Source organism: Pseudochaenichthys georgianus, chromosome 20 (assembly GCF_902827115.2).
Source record: "Pseudochaenichthys georgianus chromosome 20, fPseGeo1.2, whole genome shotgun sequence".
In the NCBI taxonomy this organism is placed as follows: Eukaryota; Metazoa; Chordata; class Actinopteri; order Perciformes; family Channichthyidae; genus Pseudochaenichthys; species Pseudochaenichthys georgianus.
This window is the reverse complement of record NC_047522.1, coordinates 23,529,677-23,552,531: the sequence shown is the minus strand read 5'-3', so window position 1 is coordinate 23,552,531 and position 22,855 is coordinate 23,529,677. Positions and strand designations below refer to the sequence as shown.

General features: G+C 44.3%; 1 protein-coding gene across 2 annotated transcripts in view; it reads right to left on the bottom strand.

Moving 5' to 3' along the window:
* Positions 1-2,515: 2,515 nt before the first annotated feature.
* plod2 (procollagen-lysine, 2-oxoglutarate 5-dioxygenase 2) overlaps positions 2,516-22,855 on the bottom strand; it is a 33,646-nt gene continuing 13,306 nt past the window's right edge. The window contains exons 2-20 of one of the 2 annotated variants that reach the window (XM_034108614.2): positions 22,650-22,741; positions 21,866-22,002; positions 17,070-17,233; positions 15,434-15,546; positions 15,278-15,341; positions 14,963-15,060; positions 13,661-13,762; positions 11,975-12,100; positions 11,769-11,890; positions 10,570-10,674; positions 9,678-9,803; positions 8,964-9,105; positions 8,305-8,367; positions 6,598-6,711; positions 6,258-6,323; positions 5,493-5,597; positions 4,628-4,774; positions 4,157-4,282; positions 2,516-3,588 (exon numbers count right to left, since the gene is read on the bottom strand). In XM_034108614.2, coding sequence (XP_033964505.1) covers positions 3,433-3,588; positions 4,157-4,282; positions 4,628-4,774; positions 5,493-5,597; positions 6,258-6,323; positions 6,598-6,711; positions 8,305-8,367; positions 8,964-9,105; positions 9,678-9,803; positions 10,570-10,674; positions 11,769-11,890; positions 11,975-12,100; positions 13,661-13,762; positions 14,963-15,060; positions 15,278-15,341; positions 15,434-15,546; positions 17,070-17,233; positions 21,866-22,002; positions 22,650-22,741 — 2,168 coding nt within the window. In that variant the 3' untranslated portion in view covers positions 2,516-3,432. The remainder of the gene's footprint in view (positions 3,589-4,156; positions 4,283-4,627; positions 4,775-5,492; positions 5,598-6,257; positions 6,324-6,597; positions 6,712-8,304; positions 8,368-8,963; positions 9,106-9,677; positions 9,804-10,569; positions 10,675-11,768; positions 11,891-11,974; positions 12,101-13,660; positions 13,763-14,962; positions 15,061-15,277; positions 15,342-15,433; positions 15,547-17,069; positions 17,234-21,865; positions 22,003-22,649; positions 22,742-22,855) is intronic. The other variant, XM_034108615.2, reaches the window with a different exon arrangement.

Below are 22,855 nucleotides of genomic sequence, written 5' to 3'. Positions count from 1 at the left end.
CAGAGGTCAATAACTTGTACGGCCCTCTGAGGATATTGTAAACATTGAAATGGCCCATTAACATCGTACAGGAGACAAATAATAGCTCGCAGCAACTTATTGAAAAAAGAACTATGAACTATAAATTAGTTCATTTTTGAAACCATGAACTTTAGTTCAACATTTTGAATTATGAACTATGAACTGAACTAGTTCATTTTAAAATGTGTGAACTGTGAACTGAACTAGTTCATGTAGAAAGTGAACTTTCCCAACACTGCACACGGCTGTATTGCACGTTTCCTCACTGTTCTATCCCAGTACTTTCCCCCGTGCACTTTAAAGATGCAATTTCAATGAAACTATGATAAATGATTCATCAGCGCCGTAGTGGAAAAGCCTCTAACAGGACCTGACTTTACCTTTCAAGCACCCGACCTGCTCTGGCTCTCTCTGACTTTAGAAATACATCAGATTTAAGAAGAAATCCTGCCTTCTTGATGGAGCCATTCTCGTGAGAAGCCGCTAGTTTAGCAGGTATGCGGGTTTTCCTGCACGCCTGGCTGGGATCAATGTCACCTTTCAGAGCGTCTGAACACAGGGCAGACCGGGGGAGACGAGGGCCACAAAGGCCTCTTTCAAGGAGAGAGCCTTTCCCCCCGTGTTGACCTACATCTCCTCCCCCTTCCCCCCTCTGCAGCAACTACTCAGACATTCAGCCTTCATCCAGGCTTCACAGGGACCGTGCTCCCAGGCAGGGAGTCAACCTCTCGGGGTGAAAACACGGTTCTCCAGAAACGGTGGGTGCTAAAAAGTAATGAGATGTGATAGGAAGGCGAGACCTAGGTGGAGATACTGTTTCTGGGTGGTTCCCATAGAGGCGTGGGGAGTAATGGATGAGTAGCAGGATTACAGTGTTAGTAACAACCATTTAGTGTTTGCTGTAAAAGGATCAGATGTTATCTCTTCTCTGTAAGCTGTACTGTTCTGGCCGTAAGGGAGTGGCTATATACAGGACGGTCCTGCACACAACGCCAAATGGCTATATACAGGATTTGTGTTGCTTTCAATGCAAAATCACTACACGTCAACGAAATGTCGGCGTATTCTTTAAAAAAAAACTTCAGTTTTAATAAAACCGAGTAGTCTTTAAAGTATGCAGTGATATCCTTTACAAGTACATTGTGCATTGGAAAATATAAAGTAGAAAATGATTGAAACAACATAAAAAGATAAGCCAAAAAAAAGACTGAAATCAGCATAAAAAGCTAAGCAATTGGCATGGAAAGAGATTTAAGTGCCACCATTTTATATTGAGCGGAAATTCATTGAAAATAATGTTGTCGTGAGAATATTTATCTGTGAATCCTATCCCTACATTACCACCCGCGAAACTTGCTTAAGCATGCTATAATAGCCCGGTCTGTATAGCCATTTGACGTTAGCTGCAGGACGGTCCTGTATATAGCCATTTGACGTTAGCTGCAGGACGGTCCAGTATATAGCCATTTGACGTTAGCTGCAGGACGGTCCTGTATATAGCCATTTCACGTTAGCTGCAGGACGGTCCTGTAGCCATTTCAGATATCTTATCCACAGGACCGTCCTGTATATAGCCTCGGCCGTAGGATAATACTTTACGAGTGAATCCATACGCCTACTGCCTCTTTGCATCTTTGGCTCATTGGTTCTGTTTTAAATTCAGTAGGAGAACCTATATGTGCATTAAATAGTGTGTGTGAGCTTAACTGTGTGTGTTAAACTAAAAACGGAGCATTTAATTTCTGCTTTTGGAGGCTGTAGTATGTGCTCAGTGTTGGTGGCTGGGCTGTATAATATGCTTCATGAAAGGCAGGTTTTCCTATCAAGAACATCTCTGAGCAGAGGACACATTCTTGACTGCGTGTCTTATCTACGGTCAATTTGTTCTGTTACATCAGTAAAACACATCTTATTGATATCTCTTCTCTTATTTATTGGCATTGCATTTGACATTGAGGTAGTCCAAAAGTAATCAGGGTACATCTCACAGTTGTCTTGTCTCCAGTTTCACAATCCAACTCCCTGATTGAAAGGGAATATACAAGCGATAAATCATTTTCGGTAGACCACACCCCCCTACTTTCCCCCGTCACTGTTCTGTCATCGTCCTCACAGCCGCCATCTGTGCACTCTCATAAGTTGCGTGTACATGTTTACACCGAGCCCCCAAAGTAAATTGAACTACATTTGCACCGATGTACATCGTCTCCCCAAACACCCGGCGGCAGAGCGGTACACACCGCGCCGCCTGGTCGTTTCAACACGTGACGCGTTTCACGGAGAACCACTCGACTGACTTTTAAGACCAGCTGATTCAGTGATAACACGATGAAAGTCTGTCTGCGGTGGGGAGGGATCTTTTCCAGACTTGTCTTTGTGTCTGCCAAGAGACACAGAGGATTCCTGGAGCTCCTTTGTGTAGCACGCGGAGTTTGTAGAAAAAAAGACATCGCGTTCTGCACATGCACAATTCAGTTTTGACGACAAGAAAGTATTTCATTTTTTATAAAGACTTTTATTACATTTTGACAATAAGTTAAACAACTTGCTAAATTTCAAAAACCATTCACACATATCTCTCGGAAACATAATGCAGAAATGTCTCTAGGAAAGCTGTGGAAAATGTACAAAAAAAAAACCTTTCAAGTAAAAAACAAAACTTCAATAAAACAGAATTCATATTGAACGCTGCTGTTTTTTTCTGGTGTGCAAAAATCTAAAAATAGATTCATCTTCCACTGGTATGAAACTTTAAAGTTAAAATTGTGACCTGGACAGTTTAAGGGTAGAAAAACACTTTTAGAAATATCAGAAGCAGAGAAATGGAGGGTTGATCAGCACCGGTCGCCATTTTCCTTTAAGACTTTTGACTTGAAATACAAACAACTGCATGTTAGCACGGTACAGCTACGGTAGCTGCTATCAACCAGTGTGTGGCAATGACGGTTACCATGACGATGTTAATATTGTGAAAATCATGAGAAGGACCAACAAATCCAGCTAGGAAGTTGGTTTTGAATCTAAAAAAGGTATGGTTATTATTTTTGTTCCGTTTATTTATACAGATAAATCCCATTGACATCATTGATCTCAATTTCAAGGGAGACCGGCAATGACGGTTTGAACGGAAACGGGAGCGTAGAAACGGTATTTCTGTACACAAACTGAACGATGGACAATAAAGTTGACTTCACTCGTGTATCTGAGGTGTTGATTTTCTCTCCTTTCCACTCGTCACTCTGTTTGACATAGATTCCTGTAATGCAATGACTTATTCCTTTTTTAAAAGCTTGTTGCTTTCTTAAGTAGAATATCATCAGTCAAACATCCAGGGCGCGAAACATCAAAGGACAAAACAAACATGACGGAATAAAAAGCAAAGCACGGTCAAATGTACAGCAGAGGGTCGGTTCAAGGGTCGATGAAGGACACTGCGATGTAGCGGGTGCCGTTGGTGGTGGGCAGGCCTTCGTGGAGGTGGGTCAGGCGCCCCGGGTGCATGAAGCTCCACCCTTTCCTCTGTGAAGCTACGGAGCAGTTGTACCTGTGGAAACGGCAACCCCCACCCTAAAACAGGAGAGAAAGGTTACGATTTCAGAGAAGATTATGTACAGCCGGGGTGTCAAACTCAAGTTCAGCGCCGGCCACATTCGCATTATGGTTGCACTCAAAGGGCTGGCTATTTTTAAGACTATACAAAAATATACAGACAGTACCAGCACCAATTCCATCATGAAGCTGACTGAGAGAAGCCAAGAGTATGCACAGCTGTCATCAAGGCAAAAGGCTTTTTTGTTAACCAGATAATTCCATATGTGTTCTTTTATAGTTTTGATGTCTTCAGTATTAAAACCATTGAATGCGAAGGCGTGTCCAAGCTTTGGACTGGTTCTGTTTATTATATATAAAATGTATTATATGACATTATTGCCTCTGCATTGGATTATTATCGGTTTGGGTCATACCTTCATAATTAACTACGTCTGAAAGCAGAAGTCTATAGGGCAAATAAGTGCAAGTCTCTTCAGTGTATATGTCACAAATGAAATGCATTGTGGGACATGTAGTTTATGGGCAATTTATTTATTTATTATATTCGTTCAGAGCTCCCCCCCCCCTATGAACAAGTCCTTACCTGAAAGTCTGTGTCTTTGGCATTGAGGGCGATGTTGATGGTGAAGGTGGAGGAGTCGTGATGGGGCCTCAGGTACGCCTGCCTCTCAGGTGTGTATTTCACCACGAAGTTCATCACGGCGTATCCCTGTGATGAAGAGCAAGTCAGCTGGCAGTCTATCTTTGAAGAGGCCTTTGTAGTGTTTCATAAAGGTGTGTGTGCAAAGGCTTACATCCCTGGGTTCATCACTACTTAACACTTGTTCTTCTCTTGGCTACAGCTCCAACACAGTGTACGTGATAGGCTAAGGGGCGGGACATATCTTAATGGTTGACCAATTACAACACTTAATAAAGCCCTTGTTGAACATTAAGGTGTCAGAGTCGAGCCACGAAATACAAATATGATCCTGAAACTGAGCTGAATGTCCTCTTGACGGATAACGGGAAGCTACTCTAAATCACACATCTCGTAAAACGATGTGCCACTCGCCTTCGTGAAGTAGCCGGAGAACACTTTTAACGTGACGGGCGATATGAACTCCCGGATGAAGTGCAGCCACTCCTTCTCGTAGCCGATCTGCTTCATGTGGATGTCGTCCGTCGGCACCGTCTCGTAGCCGCCGGAGATGCGCTTGTCCTGAGAAAAAGGATAGAAAAGAAAACACACCGTGGTTAACGACCCATCGTCATCACGAGGACGTGTGTGCGTCTTTAAATCCTCAGGCTGTACTTCAGTCCGACTGCACGAAGCTTAATAGCCCGTTCGAAACAGAGTTGGGCGAAGTATCCGTACATATTCAGTCTTCCAGGCGAACTTTTAGACACGTTAATTACCAATTTCAAACTGCATAAAACAGGCCACTTGACAGACACCATAAACATGATTTACTTGGTTATATTTAAATGATGGAAATGAAGCACGAGTGACTCAAGTCGTGGCTTTCCTAAAAAGAAGACGGAGAAGTAGCGAAGAAAGGAAAATACGCCAACATCTCCTTTTACATCTGGCTAACATGGAACCCCCACCCCACGCAAGGGTGTGAAGGGTAGCTTGAAATTAGCAGCCCACCCCAACTTCAAAGACGGCAGACATGACGTGTGTGTTGTCGTAAAGTCTACACGTCTTTTTATTGGTGCCCGGCTTGGATTCATTACAAAACCCACAAGACACAGAACGCTTCATCTTTACTATCATAATCATTCAATTCAATTTCTGACAGTCGTATACACTGGTTCTTCAGAGTGTAAGTATTTGGAGCCATAATATTATCCTTCACACATTCTTGCCCGTACAAAGACGTGTGAGCACAACCCCAGATACATGTGTTGACTAAAGCCCCGTGTTCAGCACTCACCTCGTTCTTCCCCCCCGACCAGGAACCGAAGTGCTCCATCTCCTCCACGATTTCATCACAAGCCTTCTGGGAGAAGACTGGGAACCAGAAGACATCTGGGCAAGGCTGCGAGAGACACACACACACACACCGACAGACGCACACACCGACAGACACACACACACACACACACACACACACACACACACACACACACACACACACACACACACACACACACACACACACACACACCGACAGACGCACACACCGACAGACACACACACACACACACACACACACACCGACAGACGCACACACCGACAGACACACACACACACACACACACACACACACCGACAGACGCACACACCGACAGACACACACACACACACACACACACACACACACACACACACACACACACACACACACACACACACACACACACAGAGACAGTCACATCGACACACACACACACACACACACACACACACACACACCGACACACACACACAGTCACATCGACACACACACACACACACACACACACACACACACACACACACACACACACCACACACACACACACACACACACACACACACACACACACACACACACACACACACACACACACACACACAATGAGACCACTGAGAGCTTCACCCTGAGCCTGGCGGGCTGTAATTTAATCCCTGCATGTTAGAAACAGATGTCGGCGACATGATGTCATTCCTTCACTTCCCCTCGGTCTAACACAGATGCAAACGAGTGAAAACGAACCTCCTCCATGACGTTTTCAGTGAAGATTTGAGAGTAGTTCGAGTGGATGTACTTCTCCTTCCAGTCCTGTAACGAGAAGACATTTTAGTTTTTTCTTTTGGACTTGTTTGCTGACCTACATACCTCAGTGAGCGAATCCCCTCTCCCACAGGGCAGGTCCCAGCGTGATACATACAGTAGTCTTATCACGCTGAAGTCGTTTCCTCACTATCGCCTCACATCTGTAACCCTTCCATTACGGCTGACGACCCTTACAGGCGGCTGCTGTGTACCTCAGCCATTCGGAACAATAACAGGGTTCTGTGTGTAACGAGAATAATGCGACATCATAAAGACTTACCGTGGGGTTTTCAAATATCTGCCACAAGTCATTGTTATAATGAGAAGTGTTATAATTGGCTGTGGAAATGAGCCTCCCAAAGTCGTGACGGTTTGTCATGTACATGAAGACTCCCTGCAGCAGACGGGGGGAAAGTTCAGTCAGTTCCACACAAAGTCTCTTTAACGTCTCACAGGCAGGACGTTCATAACTGTAATACATGCACATAAACTCTGCAGGTAATAGCCTTATTATGCTAACTCATCAAAGCTAAGCACCGGCATTAAAACTGACAAACCGTTACTCGTGGCAAACTACTCTAAAGCTTCATTTGCCCAAACATTAAGTATGATTTAAGTGTATTTTAACACACTGAAATCAAGTGGGTTGAACTTGGATAGAACCAAAAGAGAGATAAATAATCTAGGATTATTTATGGGTGTGGGTGGGAGGGGGACAGGACAGGGTCGGGCAGTGGGGTGAGACAGGGGAGAAGCTTGGGATGAAGCAAATCCAGGAATAATATTCCCTCTACAGCAGGGGTGTCAAACTCGAGGCCCGGGGGCCAAATCCGGCCCGCGACTTCATTTTCTGTGGCCCCACAAGAGCTTGCAAAGAATATAATATGTTTATTATACTGTAACATGCTACTTTACAGAAGCACGTTGCCCATAAACGACATGTCCCACAATGCATCTGAAATTCGATTTTTTTTTTTTTTCTCAGAATTTGACTTTTTTTGTCAAAATATGCCTTTTTTTCTTAAAATGTGCCTTTTTCTAAAAAAATTACTTTTTTTTCTAAATGTGACATTCTTACTGAAGAAACTTGCAATTATTTGCCCTAGACTTGCTTTCAGACGTAGTTAATTATGAAGTTATAATAATAATCCAATGCAGAGGCAATGATGTAATATAATACATTATTTTATATATATTCAATATTTATATATGTATTTTTATATTGTCTTAAAGTTACAACCGGCCCTTTGAGTGCAGCCATAATACTGATGTGGCCCGCGAAGAAATTGAGTTTGACACCCCAGCTCTACAGTGAAGCACGCTGTGTCCGGGGGGGTAGACTCTATCAGACTAGGCTTTGAAGAGAATAGATTTATAGTATTTTTGTTTTCTTAGTGCATGTTTCCAATTTGCGTACAAATCAAAGCGGTGATTGGGGCCAGATGGTTTACACGAGTGAAAGGAAATGTGGTTTGAGCCTAGTCTGACATCAGTCGTTCAGGGAGCAGCTGGTTACATATGTTTCCTGTTTGGAGTAAAGCATCAGGACAGGGGACTCCAACCTTCTCTCTTCTCCGTCTACTCTTGGATGCCATTGAAAATACAGGATATAAACCAGGTTTTTATAAATGTTTTAGCTTGGGCAAATATCAGATTTTAGACTAAAGCATATGTCAACATCGATTTCCAAGGAGCTGCTCGGCATCCTGTTTTCTTATGTAAGCATATAGGATAGGACATATTGCATTTTATATGTAACGGCCACATCTGAAATAATGCTAGTTTTTCTTCCAATACAGAAATTAAGAAACATTCGTTCTTAGCGTTCTACTGACTATATACCCTCTCTTTTTCAGAATTGACCGTAAACAGGGCCACTATATTCTCATTCAGAGTCTGCCTGCAATGAGCCACTGCGTAGAGCGGCGCTTAGTCGCTAACCCATTGGAAAAGTATGTTTCAGAAAGCAGAATAATCAAAAGAAAACCTTTGGGGGCCTGAGCATATGGAATGATTCCGGAGAAGGGGAGTCTTTTTCTCTGTGACTGGTCTAAAATAAAGGAGAAGCATTGGGTAAATAACAAAAATATCGTTGCAGAATAAGAGACAGGGTGACTCATGAAATATTTCACGTACATGCGCCTGACAAAAGAGCAAGGTTCCCTCTGAAGCTGATGTTTTGGTGGGTTAACATGGGAAGCATGCATGCTGGGAAAAAGACAGAGCGATCCACACCAAGTTTGGATCTGACATGGTAGTTGTGGATAGCAGATGACATGCGAGTGATACAAAAAACCATGTGGAAGATCAGCTTATAAGGGAAACGAAGACAATCTTTTTTAAGCATGGCTGTGTGAGGACACGAGAAAGTGAAGGGTTCTGGGATAGAAGAGAACATGAATGCACCATCGAGCAACTGTACACAGAGGTGGTTCATGCCTTGACTTTAGACAAAGACATTTCAAACCACTCATACTTGCCAGACTTTGGTTTCCGTCGAAGCGTTGACTTTGTCAGGGTAGCAACGCATCGTCTAGTATAAATACACCTGACAGCAGCTTTGCCTTTCATGCAGACATGTTCTTATAAACACCACCAGAACATCTGATGCTCAAATCCCTGAAGATGGAGGTTGAGTTGTCTTACCATTTCTCTGGAGTTTCTACAAAGAGCCATATCTGGGTCTAGTTTCCCCAGCACAAAGTAGTTCTTCTCCTTCAGTTCACTCCTCAAGGTGCTGCCTTTGACGAGGTATACATGGGCCATGAAAGGAATGTTCCACAAACCCCTAGAAAGAAGACGTTGCTGTTAAAAGTGGCATGTGTTGTGCTTTTCGCTGAATCCCGAAGCCATTCATGACGGCAGGTGTATTGCAGGACTTGTTAGAGAAGTATTTGGTAAAGTAAAGCAGGATATCCAGTGTTTTGAAATACCTTTTTAATCGTGTATCTGTTCGGTTAACATTAGCTGACTATTTGGGGGACGTTTGGTTCCCCTGAAATGTACCCTTTGTGTCTTTGAGGTGTATGCTATCTCCAGATCCCGACCCTCTGCCCACGCACACACAGGAGGAGACTGACGACTGTCTTCCTGCCCACAGGGTCATTAAATCTGGGTTTCCTGTGGTACGTCTAAATGCGCACCATCTGGGCACCATTTCAACGTATTTTTAAACACGCCTCAGGCTTTAATATACAGTACTAAATCATTGATTGTGGCTTTAGTGACAGCATGTTGCTCCTACAGAAGGGATCATATGTGGCTAAGCAGAACTACTTCATCACAATGCTAAAGATGTACGAGCGAACATACTGGTGTGTGAACCATACAAATGCATTGTGTGTATCCTTCTGCACTTACACACGTTTTCTCTGCACAATGTCGATGTAATCTTCGGAGCGAGCGTAATAACCATCCAGACTCAAGCCTCCCCAGAAGTTGGACCACAGCTTGCCGTGGCGGGTGACAAGGGGACCAATTATTTTCCTGTAGAGTGTGGAGATGGTAATTCTGTCAGAGCAGATACAGATCAGTGGCTTTGCACACAGAGGTCTTGCCGCATGGAGGAGATGAACCTCTCTGGAAAGATATACCGCGGCCAACATATCATAGAAGTGCATAATGAAAACCATAGCTGCAAATCACGCTCGAGCGGACCCAGTATAACGGAGTGCTGTTTTTCTACGCCACGCATCCACTCTGTTTCTTCGAATCTGCTTGACATCGGCCCAGATGTGTTTTTCCACTGCTCGTACGAACCAAAGCCACAATGGAATGGATTTTTTTTTTTTTTGGAGTAGAAATAATGGAACCATAAATCCCAGTGTTGGTTGCACTGCAGTATAATAATGCAAACGTTTATTTTAGTCGAGACACTGGCATTTCCCTCCCATAACTTGAGTGCCAGCAGAGAGTTCTCATGCGCTCTTTAAATAACCTGAAGGGGTTTTACGCTGCGTGCCTTCAGCTCACAATGCCATGCCACGGGAACAAAGACGTCCCGTTTATGGGAAGGTTTCTTTAAAGCTGCAGAAGGGAAAAAGGGTTTGTTTTTGTGTATATTGCAAGGTGGCATTTCGAGGTTACCACGGTTTCCATGAGCCCGGTCGACAACAGGAAGCCAGAGCGGCTGTTTTTAAACCTCCATTCACTCGCCTGTAATGTTTCAGTGGTTCAACGATCACCACCACTGCACCAGGGAGGCTCGTTGAACCGGTTCCAGTGCGGTCTCTATTCCAGCTGCCATGGTTACCTGTTCTGCTCCACGAGGAGCTTCAGCGTCTGTCTGTTGGTGAGCATCACGTCTGAATCCATGCTGAAGTAGAAGTCGCACGTAACATCCTGACGGCAAATATCCCTAATGAAACCCAGAGACACAGACACAGCAGAGAAAGTAGTGATTATTGGATCCACGGCTGATTACAGTCAATTACATACTTGGTAGTAATCACGCTCACAAGTTAGAGTTTATCAGCTACTAAGTATACGATGTCATCTTCAATTGCAGACCGAGACTCTCGTGCTGACTCTCCTCAAGCCTCCAGCGGATAATGAGATTTTTAGAAGATTAGAGACCGGTAATAAACCTTTGACTTCTTCATTACAGGGCTGTCCTTCTGACCCAGGCTTTTTAAGGCATGCTGTGTTTTTAGGGTCTCTGTGATTGAATTATCACCGTAGCAACAGACCTTCACTAAACATTGAGCAATCTACTGTCGGAGGAGTCGGGGAGAAAAGCTGCAGTATTCAAATTTGTATTATGTCACTAACTGTGCACAACCCTGTGGGCTTGAGCCAAGAAAGGACACTTTATTACAACTCTGCAGATGTTACGAGTGCGCCGACAATAAATAACGTTTAATAGGAACATCTTGGGGTCGAGAGAGCCTGTCGTAGCCACCTGGAAAGCTAGGCATTAACATTTGTTTGGATCCTAAGTGGTTTGTTTTCAATAAATACCCACCATCTAGAGCAGTGGTTCTCAAAGTGCGGTCCGCGGACCACTGGCGGTCCGTGAGCGCCCCCTAGTGGTCCGTGAGTACTGGTAACATTTCACATTTGAAATTAATTAATTAATTAAAGTTTTCCGCACTCTCGTGGGAATATCTCCGCAATGGAGCGAGGTTAAGTTTCACTTTTAATTGCATGGTATAGCCCAGCGCAACACCTTCGTCACACATGTTGCCACTTGTTTGCACCATTTTCACGCGATTTGTAATCTGTTCTAGAAAAACGATGTGTGTTTTGATATTTGTGGAGTTAGGTGATCCGCGAGTGTTTTTTTATTCGTTAAGTGGCCCTTGGAATGAACATTTTTGAGAACCACTGATCTAGAGGAACGAGTCATTTAACATGCAAGGTTTCCTTCTGGGGCCAAAAGCACCATCATCTGGTTTCATCGTGTGTTCTTTGAACCACAGGTTCCTCGAGGTGATGGATTTAGAGACATACATGCCCATGTTCCTGGCCTCTCCTTGGCTCAGATTTTCCTCCGGTCCCACAACCTTGAACGTGTTGAACACATTCCGGTTCTCGTCCCAGAACTTCTTGATGTGCTTCTCGTGGTACACCTCCTGGATAGAGAGCCAATATGAATGCGTTAGAAGCTAAATGTAAGGACCGATGCACGGTAGAGATCTGCAGCTGCACACACTCACGTTGTTGTGGACAAAGACTTTGAGTTTATCTTTGGGATAGTCCAGTGTCAGCAGCCGGTGGAAGAACTCGGGAAGGAACGGGGTCGGCTGCTCGATGAACACTCCAACCAAAACATTCGGATACGCCTGTTTACATTAGAGAGAAGACAAATTAGCATTACTTCACACCACAGGTCTTGGCATACGAACTCTGTTTAAGATAAATCATGGAGGATTTGACATTTCCCTTCATATGTCGTCCATTACCACATTCTGTTTGCTTTAATGTCACTTTCTCTGTTATCACAAAAAACTCAATTGTTAACATTTATGAGTGGTGCAATATGTGCAGATCGGACAGTTGGAGTCCATCAGGAATTCCATCCAAGTTGCCACGTATCGCTCTTTTCAGAAGACACTTCATGCTCAAAATAATGGCTCAGACAGGCGAAGAATACTCTTTAAATACAAACTACAGCAAGCGACATTTTCCCATGACCCTCAGCTCCAGCCCACACAGCTCAGTCTGCTCTCCGCATCCTCTTGACCAGTTCACAGCAACGGTCTGGACCCGGGATGAAAAGGGATCCGAGCCGAACCGTCTAATTTGCAAGTTCCACAATTACTGTGCTTCATGCACACGAAGAGGAATGTCAAGCATCTTGCCAATGTGAGCCTAAAGTGGTACGGACGTACGGGGGACAGGCAGCGAAAGGAAAGGAGTGGCAAAAAGGGCGAGAAAAGCACAAGTAAAGCATCTATTAAAGTAGACAGGAGTAAGTTGAGAGGCGACCGCAGCAGTATATAATAGTGTTGCAACAACCAAAGTACACAAAGCACCAAGCTAGTCAGTCGGTGACCTGGTTTTACCCCAAAAGGAAGGCCTGGACAATGTTTCCACTTGACCTAATCTTACAGACAACACAGAGAGGCACAGCGGAGAGAAACGTCCACACTGACTTCCCTATTATTGCAAAGCAGCATTTTTCTGCATTCATTATGGAAGGTCACTGAGAGCAGCGTCCACAGAGATGCCTTTCACGTAGCTGGGTTTCTATTGAATCCAGTTCTACTATTTAAGGATTTATTTTTATGGAGCCCTACAGAATTGCAGGAAAGGTAATAAGATACAGGATCCAGTCATATGTGATAGACAGAAAAAACTGAATTAAAGTTTCACAATATTGTTGACAGAGACATATTCTAGCGCCTGCCATTCCTGCAGCGATACGACCCAGCCTTTGCTGAACCCCGTGTCAAATTTCCAGCGTAACCACTTAACTTCCTATGGTGGATACAACCCATACTGAGAAGCCCGCTGAAAGGCAGGCTGGTTGACAGTGACACCCCTTTAAATGAGCCCTTCTTAAAACCCCAGAAGCCATATCCTGCACCACAGCACTGCAATGCTTCCTTTTTCCTCCAAGTCATTTCCCCTGGCACGTATGCTCTTTTAAATGCTCCAAAAGGACCCACGGACACGTAACCTATTATTGTTGGGAATAAGCGTATCTGAAAGAACGTATCTGTTGGAACGGGACAAGCTGAGCACCACCCCGACTGTCTAGACGGCCACTGATAGATGGATGGGTCATGCTGGAAGACCAAGACATATGTGATGCTTTCCTGTGCCCGCAGCGAGGTGGCCTGATACACAGTTTCAACAAAGCAAGTAGAGGGGAAATTATTTAATTGAATCGCCCTTACTTTTAACTGAGATAAATCCAGAATGTCGTCGTCACAGTGGCTGCAGCCATGCTCATAGTTCCATGTGTTGGGGACGTAGTTGGCCAAGTGGTTCAAGTATATCTGCAGGCAAGGCAAGGCAAGTTTATTTATATAGCACCTTTTCAACACAAGGCAATTCAAAGTGCTTTACAAAAAACGAAAGACATTAAGAAAATGGCATTTAAAATCATTAAAAAGATAATAAAATAAACATTAAAAGAAAAAATACATGGATAAAGTTACAGTGCAGTTTAAGATGTGAATAGTTCAATTCAAAGCAGCGGCAAAAAGAAAAGTCTTCAGTCTGGATTTGAAAGTAGTCAGAGTTGCAGCGGACCTGCAGGTTCATGGGAGTGTGTTCCAGACACAAGGAAAGAATTAAGAGCAAGTCGATGCCAGGTTACACTGCATGTATATCGGCACAAGCAAAGACTTTTCTGTGATTCAGTGGAGCTCTCTTATCTCTTAGGATTTGTTTGGATTATCCGAGGGTGGAACATGTGGATATTCAACCGAGTAATTTATTGTTGAAAAGTGCCACATGTCTATCCTAGAGAAATTGAGACGACTTGTGTATATCTCTTTTTTCTCGGTTGTCTTCATAATTCAACATTGTGACTATTATTATCTACGCTCTGTATTTAGTGTGAACCAAAAGCTGCACATTCATCTGGAAGATAGTAGTTTCCGTGCATTACTGCTACCAGATCTCAGTATCAGATTGTTTCAGATTGAACTCGCGTTACAACTGGAAAAATAGACGAATGGTTGGTAATCCAGCCGGGCAGCTGAAATGGTCAAAACCACAGCTCGGCTAAGGAGTCTGTGAACTACTGGGATGTTGAGCTTCTCCGGGAATAATGACTCAATAGTTTCTCGGGTTTGGTTCTTTACCAAGGAAGGCCAGAGAGAGGCAGCTGGCGGTGGTGACGTGTGCAGAGATGGGGGAAGGAAAGAGAAAAGCTCCACGGTCATCGTGCGTTTCAGCATGCTAAGACCAATACTCTAATTTACCCAGAGTGATGAAGAAAGAAAATGGGGCCTATATAGTTGTAGCCAAACCTCCACTGAATAAAGAGCTGGCTCTGTTCTACTGGAAACTATCATATGCACAGTTTTGATATTTCTTGGTGCGCTGAAAATCTTTGGTAACAGAAACTTGTCTGCAAATGGAAATTAGTTCAACAATAAAACACAAAGCGAATGTCGTAGCTTGAAAGTATGTCATCTTTGCCATACGTACGGTGTTAGGTGTGCCTGAGGGTGTACCGTTTTACTTACTTTAGTATTTCCGTTGCCATGGACAACCACTGGCAGAGAGTCGTACATGGTGTTTCTAACTCTTACGAGGTTGGTTCCAAACTTGAGAAGCACTTCGTCTGCCAAGAAGAGGAACCAGATACATTTCAGGTTAGGAAATGTAAATCGTCTCACCACATGGGCCGAGGCTGCGAAGGTTTAGAACTTAGAGTAGACTGCCAAGCCTACAAGTACTCAGATTTGTTTGTTGTTGCGTTTAACAGAGTGTTGGTTGAAGTTAGCTCAGCCAAATAAAAAACAGAGAAGCAGGACAATTAATTGAATTTAATTTCTCACCAATGGCCCCGTTCAGGTTCTGGAAAATCTGGCACTTGTGGTCCAAAGTCATGTTGAGAGTGTGCTGGGAGACATGAAAAGGTCGATTATTATGCCATCCAGTTCGTAATATGGATAATCTCTTATTAAGTGTTGGCTTTGACGCGGGATACTTACTCGCTGTAAAGGATCCACGTATATTTTGGTGTAGAAGAGCTGGTCATCATCGTTATCATGGAGGTTCCACTGTGTAACAACCTGGTTTATGAACGGGGCGTATCCAATTATACCTGAAAGCAATAAACGGCGTCAAACGCGTATCCTGGGGCAAAGTATACGCTTGAGAAACGTTTACAAGGTTATACACGACTGGTAGACTGTTGGTGACAATTACAGTATACTGCGCCTTGGCAATAATCCCAAACACACAAGAAATGGGCAGAGACGCTCTCTTCCCACAGTCTGTAGATAGAACAGAACTGTCTGCCAGTATCTCTCGTCCTCTTTAAATGTACACTCTCATGGCAATCTACAGTTACACCCGGCCACCTCTCCGTCTCCTCTCTTACTCGTGACCACACTGACAGATTGCAGGGTTGCTGGACATTTTATATCCCATCATTTCAAGCAAAAGAAAAACTCCCAGACGCTGTAAACAAGTCAACGGATGACATCATCTAAAAAGCAGGAGCAATAAAAAGTTAAAAGGAAATCATGATATTTTATGCAAATGTATATTGTCGGTAGCTTAGCCACAAAATGAGGGCTATATAAGATCCCGGAGAGTGCTGGGAACGGCGTGCACTCTTGACCCAAACAACTATTGTGTGCTCTGCTGGACACTGTGCACAATATTCTATCTGCAAAGCAAAACAATGACTATCTTAATACTCTTATTGCTAAGCCCCGCCCCCTCATTAGTTGCAGGGTTATAGTTGTATTACATGTTTTAGAGTAGACTTAAAACAACAAAAAGACACTCAAACACAAACCAACTGATTCATTCGACAAAATACCGTTGTCTCCGTGACACGGTAGTGTGTGTCTGGTCTCGATAAAACTCCAGCTTTAGTTTTGTTTAGCAACACAAACAAAACCGGCAATTGTCTACACTCTGTGGCACGGTCTAGGGTCTGAGAGAAATCTACATGACAGGTCGATGACAATGAATGCTAAAAACTTTCTCTGATCGGCAGCTACGCTCCAGCACGGGAGGCCAGGCCAGCGACCACCGAGAAACCAGTCATTTGAAGTCCTAGACACACGGCAGCATGCAGTCCGCCATGTCGTCTGGATTATGGATAGGAATGTGTTGTTACTGTCTGCTGTTGTTAACAATCTTTGGATGTATTCAGTTCAGAAATGAGGGTGACTTATAGAAATCGACATTCCTTAATCACGTGAAGGGGCTTCTGTCCCCTTCTTGGGCAGGAAATACCTCAAGGAGACAGTTTACAGGACAAATATACATCCAATTTAAACCAAGAGATACCAATAAAGGTCCTGCGGTTTTATATTTTAAAACCAACTCCAGTTTGTTTTTCCTTGAAGCCGTCCCACCGCTCTTTCACAGCGAGCTGCTCAGCCCCCTGCATTCCTACGAGGCCTGCATGTCTTCACCGTTTGACAGCTGAAGGGGGAAAGTATAAACCTTTTCGCACCCACATAAGTTATGTGTTTACCACCAGGTTACCCAAACAGTGTCACCTACCTACCAGTTGAGTATTTGAGGATCACCTCTGCACTATACAAGCAATGTGTTTAAAGCCTGTCTTGTCAAAACATTGTCCTTTTTAGAATTTGAGAAACCCACCTCCAGAGTTGAGGTAGCGTTTTCCACTGCGGACTGACGGGTACTTGTCAGCGAGCTTCTTATCCGGCCAGACCAGCCCGTCGGCAGCGAAGAGCACTTTGTGATTGGCCTGCTGGAACTTCCTGAGAATCTCTTCTGGTCCTCCAGCAAAGATGAGATCATAGCTACAAGGGAGAGGTGAAGGGGAAACAAAACAAATCATTGCTTTACCCTTTAGATGCCTTATCTTCACCTGACGCACCCTAGCTTTCTACTTGCTCGGGATCTAAATCTTACCTGTAAACATTGAGCATTCTTCATGAGTGAGCCAATATTCGAGTCAGGTATTTCAGAGTCCTGCTTTTAGTGGATATAAATACTCAAAAACGATGCCAGTGTATGCATCAGGGACGTGCACAGGTACGGGCTAATGTTGCCCGGGCAACGGCCCGTTTGGCCTTCTTGGCTGACCCGCCCCTCTGGAGAGAGCGAGAGTTTCTTTTTCTTTGTTCTGTTGTGGCCGAATCAACAAGATGAGCCCACAATTAGAAGTGTCTCGCTGCGGGAAACACGCTTTGTCGGCGCTGTCGGCGCTGTCATCTGCCGGCGCGTTACGACCACCTCAGTGTCGGATTTTGGAAACTTGATTTTGAGTTGTCTCATGGCAGTTAGGGTAAGGGACAAACCAGGGGACTTTACTTCCTCTGGATACCGTCAGTTATTTACAAAAAAACACCTAAATATAGCTACTTGTTGTTGTTGTGCTTCTGTCTTTCTGTGTCTTCTCATCTGTAAACTCCCTCAGGGGCCGCTCGCTCTCTTTTCTTGATCGCCCTCTCACGGGAGAACAGTTCAATGTCCCGCTTCAGTGTAGGATTTCTGCCATGTCTCTACTTCAGTTTGACCATCTCTGTTACCAAGTTATGGAATACTAAATAAATAAGTAATTAGATACCTTACCGTCACTGCGCTCATAAAGAATACGAATAATGCGTATTGAACTGGTTTAATTCATTAGTGAGTTTATTTAAGGTAATTATAGAAGCCCTATTTTATCAGTATGTCTGCACAGCAGTTACAATGCTCAAACTACATTAGAACAGAATTGTCCCCATGTTGTCTCTCCTAACATTAGATATTTTTGATGAGATATGGACCGCAAAACAAAAAATGTAGTCGCCTTAGCTTATTTTGTTATGAGATGTGGATTACTGTTCAATTTAGAAAGTAATAATCATTTGGTTTCTTTTACATTAAAAAAAAGTTACAATTTTCAAAATGTCTTTTTTCGGGGGGGCGGGGGGCTTTTTCCAGTTTAGAGCAATAGCCCCTCCCAATGTCTGTGCACGTCCCTGGTATGCATGGTCTATAAAGAAAAGCGCCCAACCCTTTACATGGACATGGTGCTGACTGTTTAAAAAGCACTCCGCTCAAAGGGCAGATATTTTAGGATGTGGAAACTTCTAATGTTCGTAAGCGCCGATTCATTTCCACAGAGCTATAAAACGTCCTCTCGTGGGTGTGACTTTGATTCTCCACGTGTCAGTGAACTGTACACACTAGTCTGAAATCCTCTCCTGTATACAAACAGTGTATGTGAGGTGGCAGGAAAAGGGAAAGCCACCTCGTTCAGGCATGTACAGAGAGGAGGAGAAGTGTAATGGAGGTGAGGAAGCCTGTCTGTCCTACTGTATCCACATCTGGCTGACACATGTTCCTACACGCACCCCCTGACCCTAGTTAACCCACCAATCACCTGCTTCTTGTACTGCTATAACAATCTTTTATCATCTGGAATTCATGACAACTTAAAAGAAATGTTGATGATAAGAAAATAAATGTAATAATTGGAATGAAATGGTCTGTTTTTAAAGGGAGCCTATTCTGTTCTTCTTCATGTTCATATCAGTATTTAGTCTCGTTCAAAAGCTTTTTAATTGTATCATACTGCCGTGCAAAAGCATAGGGCCTCTTTAAAAGAAGGACCTAACATATTTTCATACAGACGTGTGGTAATTAGCAATATGGCGACACAAATAACTGGTTCAATGCTTCAAAAGGCATTTCTATACACATGAACGTCCTGCCCATTCGTAATGTGCATCGGCGTGCAATCATTTTCTCTCGGGAACTTCAGCCTGCGCTCAGAAGCCCAGCAACACGGAGAATGAATTTAAATTCCACTTATCATTTCAGCGAGTGAATTACAGTAAGGACACAATGTAAGGCTGTGACTGAAGCAGACGCCGTCAGAGCATGATTATATTTAAAATACATTTTAAAAGCCTCACAATCTTCCGTGAAGTGCAGATGCAGTTTCGTCCAGGAAAACATTCCAATTACCTGTTTCAAGGGTGTGACACGTCTGCAGAGCAATTACAGCTCACATCATCCATGGGACACGGTGCACTAAGTGTCCTCATCTCGAGGAAATATGGCCTGCAAAGCTGTTATTATTCTAAACCACTCACATTAACTCAGTGAAACTTTCCATCGGTTTTGCAAAGTCATGATTCAGCTACCTGCAAGTGAACATTACTCCCATCCTATACTTGCGGACGCTCTGTAATAATGCCTTTACATGAAGGCGTGGGATGGGCGGGTTGAAGCCAGATAATGGGGAGGCGTCTCCTCTCAGTGGGGGGCATCGCTCTCATGGTGATTATTATAGTCTGTGAAAGTTAGTTGAGTTTCTAATGTATAGATCTGCACGGCAATTCAAGGTGTTCTGCATCTCTTTCCTATTTTAAGAAATCTTATGTATAAATGTATTTTAATGACTCTGATAATGAAATCCTCTTGGCCTTATCGAACATAAGGTTTAGTACCAATCGCAGCGGTGGAGACATTGGTATAGTTGTCTCTTTGTAGGACACTGATTTAAATGATTCTTAAACTATGAATTCTTTTTATGCTATGTATGTAATTTATTATATCTAATGCCTTGTCTTTTATCTGGACCCTGAGTCTGTAATAAAGTTTTCATTCATTCATTCATTTCCTGTGAAATAAGTATTTTCAAGTCAAAGCTAAATCAGAACAAAGCTCAATCTCTAAGAAGAGACACACACACACACACACACACACACACACACACACACACACACACACACACACACACACACACACACACACACACACACACACACACACCGACAGACAGACACACACACACACACACACCGACAGACAGACACACACGCGCACACACACACACAACACACACACACACCGACAGACAGACACACACGCGCACACACACACCGACAGACACAAACACGCCGACAGATAGACAGACACACACACGCACACACACACCGACAGATAGACAGACGCACACACACGCCGACAGACACACACGCACACACCGACAGATAGACAGACACACACGCACACACACACACACACACACACACACACACACACACACACACACACCGACAGACACACACGCACACCCCGACAGATAGACAGACACACACACACACACACACACACACACACACACACACACACACACACACACACACACACACACACACACACACACACACACACACACACACACACACACCGGCAGACAGACACCGACAGACACACACACACACACACACACACACACACACACACACACACACGCACACACCGACACACACACACACACACACACCGACAGACAGACACACACACACGCGCACACACACACACAACACACACACACACCGACAGACAGACACACACGCGCACACACACACCGACAGACACAAACACGCCGACAGATAGACAGACACACACACGCACACACACACACACACACCGACAGATAGACAGACGCACACACACGCCGACAGACACACACGCACACACCGACAGATAGACAGACACACACGCACACACACACACACACACACACACACCGACAGACACACACGCACACCCCGACAGATAGACAGACACACACACACACACACACACACACACACACACACACACACACACACACACACACACACACACACACACACACACACACCGACAGACACACACGCGCACACACACACACACACACACCACACACACACACACACACACACACACACACACACACACACACACACACACACACACACACCGACAGACAGACACACACACACACAGACAGACACACACGCGCACACACACACACCGACAGCCAGACACACACGCGCACACACACACCGACAGACACAAACACGCCGACAGATAGACAGACACACACACGCACACACATACCGACAGATAGACAGACGCACACACACGCCGACAGACACACACGCACACACCGACAGATAGACAGACACACACGCACACACACACACACACCGACAGACACACACGCACACCCCGACAGATAGACAGACACACACACACACACACACACACACACACACACACACACACACACACACACACACAGACAGACAGACACCGACAGACACCGACACACACACACACACACACACACACACACACACACACACACACACACACACACACACACACACACACACACACACACACACACACACACACACACACACACACACACTACATCAGAACAAGGTGAACAGATAGGCTTAGGAATGTCTGTCTTTAAAGGCAAGTTTATTTATTCAGCACCTTTCAGCCCACGGCAATTTAAAGGCGCCCTGTTATGCTTTTTGGGGCTTTCCCTTTCCTGAAGTGTGTTTATTTAGGATGTTGTGCATGTAAATCCTCTGCAACGGCTAACATCCCTGTGTTCCCTCCGTAGAGAGCTTCTCATGTTGTCAACGTACCTGTCCACGGTAAGGACAACCAGATCCTCCTGGTCAGCGAGCGCCTCCATGGCCTCCTTCAACAGTCTGACTTTTTGCCCTCCACCAATAGAACGGCCCACGTCTCCACCTTTCCACGGCTCTCCCATTCCCAACACCTGAGGCAGGAAATATGTTTTAATCTCTAAAAATCACATTCTGACAGCGGGGAGACATGTTCCACCCATCTTCTCGATACAACATCTAGAGCTGTGGAAAATAAGGCAATTATGTTACCCTTTTGAACCAGGGCTAAACATTTCATAAGCTTGTGTGTCAGTGCTGCCAAAAAACAGAACCGCACTATCTCAACAGTAAACGGAAAAAAGCTCTACATCAGAAATAATTTGCTCTCATTGGTTTTTCTGGACGAAGATGAGACACACCACGCCTGGAGAGGCAATATAATCAAGCAAAGCATAACAGGAAGTGGACAAGCTTAAGTCTCATTTCGAAAAGTCGGCTAATGAGGGCTAGAAAAGTAGCTTGAAGTGAGCGCCTGCAGGAGTTAGATTACTGCGGGCTCACACAGAGAAGCAGAGGACCGAGCAAACCGCTGGTTTCAACCTCAGAAGGGAATTCTGGACCCACGTCGGGGAGTATCCCTTTAAGATGGATGCTTTTGCAGCTTCATCGTTTCCTTTAAAGGCCTAATCAATCTTGGGAAGTGTGGGATAAAAACATTTGGCTGGTCTGGGTGTGTGTCTATGTGAGAGAGCAGCCTCGTTAGCCGGGACACTCGCTGGGTGTAATATTAGAATCTTACCTTCACATTGTACTTGAAGTAGTTTGCGGACTTCATGAAGCGGAGGAATCCGTCTGTTTCCTTTGTTGCGACGGTTAGAACCAGCAATTTCTCTGCAAACAAAAGAAAAACATTTCCACAAACGTATTTATGGGTTTCAGAAAGTCATCACATATCTTTTGCCGACCAAATTATAGGGATGTGCGGAGATACTCGTGCAGCTGGAA